This window comes from Pseudorasbora parva, chromosome 2 (assembly GCF_024679245.1).
Source record: "Pseudorasbora parva isolate DD20220531a chromosome 2, ASM2467924v1, whole genome shotgun sequence".
NCBI classification, from domain to species: domain Eukaryota; kingdom Metazoa; phylum Chordata; class Actinopteri; order Cypriniformes; family Gobionidae; genus Pseudorasbora; species Pseudorasbora parva.
This window is the reverse complement of record NC_090173.1, coordinates 19801044-19808647: the sequence shown is the minus strand read 5'-3', so window position 1 is coordinate 19808647 and position 7604 is coordinate 19801044. Positions and strand designations below refer to the sequence as shown.

Below are 7604 nucleotides of genomic sequence, written 5' to 3'. Positions count from 1 at the left end.
TGGCTGAGCTGTTTAAAGTTAGCGTATTCAGCTAATGGGATTTTGCCAGAGAGAATGAGGTTAAAACTGACTGATTTGGCAAAAGCTTTGTGATCTCTGTAAGTGATCTTGACAGATCATCTGAGTTAAAACTTGTGATTTCAAGCTTTTTTAACACTTAACTGATGATTTGAACACTTAGCTGATGACATTTCTGTCAATTGAGCAAGAGTGTCATCACAACAGTAAAGAACTGAATGGTCCATTGAAGTCCATGACAATGCATGTGTGATGAATAAAGACAAAAGGAAACACAACAAACAAACAAGATTATACATGTAGTTGAACTATACTGCAGTTTCGCCTGCTGAATCTAACAGAGCATTCCTGAGGGAGGTTATTTTTCATTTAATTTGAATTCAATATTTTATTATTCGTTTTAAAGAAGGTTTTTTACTTTATTTTAATTTTAAAGACAAATGCTTTCCGTGCTCCTCAGCAGGGGAAATGCGATCGCTGGAATGACTACTGTATGGAAAAAAAACTTTAAACTTCCATCTGGAATTGCACCTATGTCTTCTTTAGTGAACCTTCACATCTGTATCGCAGGAGCACCAGACATACAAGTGTCTGAAACAGGAGCCAATAATCAGACTGAGCCAACAGTCTCTGTGGGGAGTATCAGAGTAGAGTGCTTGATTATCAGGCCTTTGTGTGTAAATGTAGGTAACATGCTGAGCCCAAGATATCCAGACACAGCAGGAGCGATGAGTCTGTCTGCTCGCTGGAGCTTCTCGTGGGGCGGCGGAGCCCTTAGCAGACCCCGAGGGCAAGAAGCAGAAAGGACAGATAAAGCAAGTGTCTGTTCACTAACTTCTGCCACTCCGACCACCCACTAGAAAGCACCAGAATGTGCAGAGCACTGAAAATGTGTGCCCTTGTTGCCCTGTGAACAGGTGACTTCTCCCACATGCTCACCTTCTGCCAGGAAAAATGCAAGCATTTCCAATTTCATCTCATAAAAGGAAGAATCCAAATGTTTTCAGCATCTGTGTTACAGGCACAGTTACACAATGCATACTTTAAGTGACTCCGTTCAGAAAGGCGGCTATCCTATTCCATAGTTTTGCACAGAGGGGACAGAGTGTTCCTCTTGAGTGCTTTGTTCAGCACGGCCCAGTATGAGCTCATAGGTGGTTCTCAAGGAAATCCCTCTCCCTTTGAGCTACAATGACAGAGTTTCCTGTTTAAGAAAGCAGGATCCGGCTTCTGACTTACACTCTCCGCTGCCATATGTAATTACAATGCGATTGCAAGACCGCTCCTGTTTTACATACGTGCGCATCACATTATAATGACTAGGGTTATTTATTTAGTCATGCAACTTGTTTGCACGTCAGAGCGAAGGAAGTGAATACTGTAGAGGACAATATAGCTCAAAACATCCAGCATTATGAATCCTATGACTCAGTATTTAGTAGAGCTACAGTTCTTAAATTAAACCTAAACAAGCAAGTCGATTAGCAGCAGCCATTGGTCAGTAACAAGGATGATAATCACAGATCACAAAAAAAAGTATATATTTATTGGCCTTGTTTCACAGACAGGGCTTAGTTTAAGTCAATTAGGACATTTAAGTAGCTTTTATAAACGTGGCTGGGGGCGGGGGGGGGGCGGACGGGGGGGGGGGGGGGGGGGAGACATTGGCATTGACATATTTTTAGATTTGTGAGTGCAAGTTCCTTTCAGGTAAAATGCATTTTAGTCTGATACTAGCCTAAGCTGTGAAACTGGGAAAATAGTATTCTTGAATCATTATTTTCAAACCGTTTCCCCACATTAATTTCTTCACATAGCATTTTGGATTATTAGGCCAAATATGGGTCTAATTCACAAAAAGAAAGAAAATATTTATTCACATTCGTTGAATTGTGTATTTTCTGAAAAAAGGCGTCACGTCATTGACCCGTTTATAATGTCAAAGTACCTCCAAGTTAGCAGAGCAATTCATTACCCATAAGTGCTGCATCAGCAAGCCCTGCAGACAGAAGAGAAGAGAAGAATCGAAAGCCAAGACCAGCCCACTGCAAGACAAGTCTTGATCCAAGCTTCAACTCCCACATCAGCTGCTGGCCGCTCCGTTTGTCAGATGTGAGCAGGACATGGGGGAGAGATAGAGGAGCAGAGGAGGATTTGTCACTTCCACACACAGATACGAACATTAAAGGTACGTTCATTTACAGGAATGCGCGATGTTACCCGTGAATATTGATCCGTTTAGGAGAACTGTTATGTGTGCTCGTATGGTTATGCATGGGCACAGGCTGGGAAACTTTTGCTTAAAGTTTAGCCTGACCATATCGTAGCCGTAGGCTAGTTTATAAAACGAGATATATTTAGCGATATATAAGCGTATGAGTGCGTAAACTAGGTCCTTTTCGCGGTACGCGGAATAAAGAAACAATTACGCACAGTGTCTGCGGTCGTTTGATTGTCCAAGGCTACCACGCTGTAAAAATCTTTTACTTTAAAAAAAAAAAAAAAAGTATTTTAAGTTTTTACGGTGTAAAAATGCTTCAGGAAAATGCTGTGGATTCGTTTCTTTGCTATAAACTATGATGTAATTGCAATGTAAAATATGGATAACTTTAGAAATTAAAAAAGTTACGGGGGTAATGTATATTTAACACTACAAATGTATATTTTTAATAGTAAAATATTTAGATTTTTTTTTTATCTGTAAAAAACGTCCTATTATCAGTAGGGCAACATTTTACAATACCAAACGCATAGTTCACCCAAATTAAAATTCTGTCATTCTGTCTCAAGTTGTTCCAAACCTGTATGAATTCTTCTGTTGAACACAAAAGAAGATATTTTGAAGAATATGGGAAATTAAACACTGGATGGACCCCACTGACTTTCATATTATGGAAGTCAATGGGGTCCATCAACTGTTTGGTTACCAACATTATTCAAAATACCTTTTTTTCTGCTCAACAATACAAAGAAATTCATGCAACTTGAGGGTGAATGGTGACAGAATTAAAAATGTTGGGTGAACTATCCCTTTAATAGCACATACAGGTTGGTAGGCTCTATTAAAGGGCATACTGCAGGTTAGAGACCCCAGTGAGCCAATGTATAGAAAAATAATGTAGGAACTATTAATTTACTGACATACAGTCTGTACTTGCAACAATACAGTAGACATAAATAGACAATGCAACATTGTCACTGTATTAGTTTTATGGTAAAAGTTTGGCAGTACTGTAAAAAAAAACTTATTTTAACAGTCTTCTAATTCTAAAACTCCCACCATACATTCATGTGATACTCAAACCCAGTTTACATTATTATATTTCATTATTACACATTATTTCTCTTTTCTTCCTATTCTAGTGGATTCATTTTGATAACAATTTGTCACTGAAATAAAGTATTGGCAATGAAAATATCATTACAATTTTGAAACAATAAGATAAATGCTACATATTCAGCTTTTTTTAATTTGTGACTTTTCTTTTTGCCTAATTATTTAACCATTATTCTCTAATGCTTTCAGTTCCCTCTGGTGGCCTTGGAGGATATAGCAAAGCTGTCATTTGAACATCACAAAGGAAAGAAGTGAACATTTCAACACTATGTTAAATCCTCCTGAGAGTTGTATGTGCTTTGGTGAAATATGGCAATAAGAGGGGCTACATGCTTAACAGAGATCCTTAAGGAAAGTTTTTAAGGATAGCAAAAGAAGTAGGAAGAATGGAAACTTCATACGCAGAGTACGTTGCTCCAACTCCGCCGGCGATGATCCCGTCTCCAGGTTACCTGCTCAGAAGGTTCAGGGAGTATCAGAGCAACGCCGTCATCATGGCCCATTATAACTTCACCGGAAAGCTGAAAGGGAACAAATACCGGGATGGACTGAAACCCGAAGCCATTGCGTTTCTCATCATTTGTCTTCTCATTGTGGTGGAAAATGCCATTGTTTTGGTGGCAATATGGAAGAACAAAAAATTCCACATGCCCATGTACTACCTGCTAGGTAGCTTGACGCTCTCCGACTTGCTCGCAGGCTTCACTTACATGGTGAACATCATCACTTCGGGGGCAAACACTCTCAAAATGACTCCAGTACTGTGGTTTCTTCGAGAAGGCGGTGTGTTTATCACTCTCTCGGCGTCTGTCATCAGTCTCCTCGCTATTGCTATCGAGCGGCATGTCACGATGGTCCGGATGAAGCCTTATCAAGGGGCCAAGCGTGGCCGAATGTTCGGTTTGATTGGTGCAAGTTGGCTCCTGTCGGTGCTCCTCGGCATTCTCCCCATCATGGGCTGGAACTGCATAGGAAACCTGGACGAATGCTCCACCGTGCTACCTCTTTACGCCAAGAGCTTCATCCTCTTCTGCATCACCGTATTTAGCCTGGTGCTGCTGTCCATCGTGGTGCTCTACGTGCGCATCTTCCGCATAGTGAAGTCTAACACCCAGCGGTTAGGCTGCGGCCCTCAGCGCAAAGGTCTGGCCAAGAAGTCCCAGAAGTATCTGGCTCTGCTGAAGACGGTGACCATCGTTCTCGGCGTCTTCATCGCCTGCTGGCTGCCGCTCTTCGTGCTGCTTCTGCTGGACTTCTGCTGCCCAGCTCAAGGATGCGAGGTGCTGTTCAAGGCGGACTACTTTCTGGGCATCGCCATGATCAACTCACTTCTAAACCCCATCATTTACACCCTAACTAGTAAAGACATGCGGAAAGCCATTCTAAGACTCGTCTGCAGCTACTGTCTACTGACAAAAGACGGACAAGTGAAGAAGTTCGGCATGCCTTTCCTGGACTGTAGCACCAGTAAAGCAGAGGTGCCGTCACACAGACTGGAGGGCCTGGAGACCACGGTCTCCTCTGGGAACTTCTCACCATCCACTATTAAAGCGATCTACCCCAGGATATTAAAGAGCTGAGGAAGAACAATGCTGTAAGTTCCAACGGACACAGTCCAGCTTCTCCTGGTTCAGTTTGAATATTTATAAAACTGCCAAGAATGCAAGTCTGAGGTGCTTAGAAATGAAAGCAGGAGAAGTTGGGAGAGATGGAACTCAAAAATGTTGGTTTCGTGCATTGAAGGCTTCCTGAGAGCAGACAAGTGGAATTTTCTTACTGTGACAAATAGCAGTGTTTAAAAAGGACTGCCTGCAAGACAAAAACTACAGCCTCTTTTTAAAAATAGGATTTTAAACAGCAAATAAAAAACTGTTGTGCAGCTGAACTGAGCAAAAGCAACATATGCGCAAAAAATGCTTTGAAAGGAACTCTTGTGATGTTATACAAGTCTTGTATATGCATTTCCAGAAATAATGAGCTTGGGTAACGAGTCATTTTCACCTCCGAATAACAGCTGAAATGTTCAGAGACTTTGTGGTGAAAAGACGCAAAGAAAATGACGGGTTGATGCCTCCGAAAACAAGCACATTAGTCCTCTGGAATTTTTTTACGAATACATATACAAACAAATGAAAAAAAAACTGCAAGGCAAGTGGCTATTTTTAATTTTGTAAGCTGTTTCCTCTTACACTGGTATTTTTGGGAAGCATACTCTTAGAAAAAAAGGTTTCATATAGAGTCTTTTAGGGGTTCCCATCACGGGATCATTTTAATTACTTATTATAATTAAACAGCTCAAACATACTTTATTAGTAGAAGGTGAATTTAGAATCCTTTTGGCATAAATGGTTCTTTAAAATTGACTCAAGACCCCTATTGTTCTACATCGAACCCTACTTTTTCTAAGAATATACTGTTTTCATGGTAAAAACGCCATTTACCCATTCAATTGTGCTATAATTGTCTATATTTTCATATACAATAAATCTGGTTTCAACTGACAATATGTGGAACAAGCTATATAAATATTGAATATTTTATAAATATTGTATCAAAGTTTGTTATTGTATGAAATGCCATCATTTATGTGTAGCAGTGATAAAAACAGCACTGACATTCAAGCAATATTGCATTTCTGTACTGAAAATGCATTAGTATGTGTTTAAATGTATTTTCTTCTTGATACTAAATTATGAGCCTTAAAAATCTTTTATAAATGCATTAATTAAAAGCTAAGCATCTTCTTGAATATTTGCAATTTGTCTTGTTTTTGTTTAGTGACGAAACCCATATATATATACTGGGATGGGTACCGAAAACCGGTATTAAACGGGCCCCGGGGCTGAATTTTGAAAGACCATTGTATCGATAAGCTTTGACGTTATCGGTTCTGCTGTCGGTACTTTTGAAAATACACGTGACGAGAGAGAGAGAGAGAGAGAGAGAGAGAGAGAGAGAGAGAGAGAGAGAGAGAGAGAGAGAGAGCTCCGCAAACGACAGCCGAGGACAGAACCAAACATTCAAACATAGCCTGGTTACACTTTAGATCTGTGATAGTCTGCTTTTATTTTAGATTTTGTCTTCCAAATATTATAATAATAATATTATTTATTATTATTCTCCATAAAACTAAAACGTAATGACAGAATCAGCACGATCAGGGATTGTTGTAAAATACAGTCTAGCTACTGTTGGTAAATTGTGGGACGCGTTTTATAATAAAAAAGAGCGATTAAATGCACAAAAATGTGCGCAAGAGATTGTTCCCAAGTCGACGCGCGCGCTCTGAAACAGCCGCAACGAGACGAGCACATTACACTTTCGGTTTCACACTCGCGTCTAAACGATCAAATGTACTCAAATATCTATGTCAAAATGACCGGCTTGGAGAGTCTCTTAAACACAACACAGTTTGTGTCTAAAATGGACGTAGTTATTATGGATATAGTCAGGAGAAAATATAGTCCATCTGCCTATTATCAGTCGCCTATAGAGCTGCACATCTGTCTTAAAGAGGCAGCAGTGTAAATAAACATGCTGACGAATTACTGCGAATTAAACAACCAAATGCAAAGAGAAAATCCCTCACAGCTCTTGCATGAATAACTTCAGCTTTAATAAGCATTAATTTGGCTATTTATGATGAACAGTGTTATTTTACATTTGATTAGTATAATTCTTCCTGAAATGAAAGCACTGCATGTGTAGGCTGTGTATTTTTGTTAATTGTGTGTGTGTGTGTGTGTGTGTATGTGTATGTGTATGTGTATGTATATATATATATATATATATATATATATATATATATATATATATAATCTCAAAAAGTACCGATAAGAATACCGTTAAAGTACCGGACCGATAAGCAGTATCGGTAAGAGTAGTAATACCGTTAAAACCTTAACGATACCCATCCCTATATATATATATATATATACATATTACACACACACATTTGCAAATGTGAATTTGCTTCTACGTCTTACATTGTTTGTTTCCCATGGAAAAATAAAGGAAATTCCCGCACACTATTGATTTTTGTGTGTGGCTGTTTATTAGCAACATTGCTAATAAAATGTTTTATCTTTTGCAAGTATCGATATTGTGCAGGATTTCCTTTAACTTTTGATATTTTTTTATTTTTGTATCTTCTTTCCTACGCACCTGTCTATCACCCACAGGTGTGTGATGGTAATTGTCAATGAATTGGTTCCCATGAAAAATAAAAATAGAAAACTACAATTGTAAA

The 7604-nt window shown here is 39.1% G+C and overlaps 1 protein-coding gene across 1 annotated transcript; it reads left to right on the top strand.

The window, feature by feature from the left end:
* Positions 1-2056: 2056 nt before the first annotated feature.
* On the top strand, positions 2057-6111 carry s1pr5a (sphingosine-1-phosphate receptor 5a). Its single transcript, XM_067458848.1, has 2 exons — positions 2057-2206; positions 3545-6111. The coding sequence occupies exon 2, from the start codon at positions 3742-3744 to the stop codon at positions 4933-4935; it is 1194 nt and encodes a 397-aa protein (XP_067314949.1). The 5' UTR covers positions 2057-2206; positions 3545-3741; the 3' UTR covers positions 4936-6111.
* The last annotated feature ends 1493 nt before the right edge of the window (positions 6112-7604 follow it).

Excerpts from the sequence above, each read along its gene's own strand:
- s1pr5a (XM_067458848.1), top strand. The coding sequence starts at position 3,742 with ATGGAAACTTCATACGCAGAGTACGTTGCTCCAACTCCGCCGGCGATG.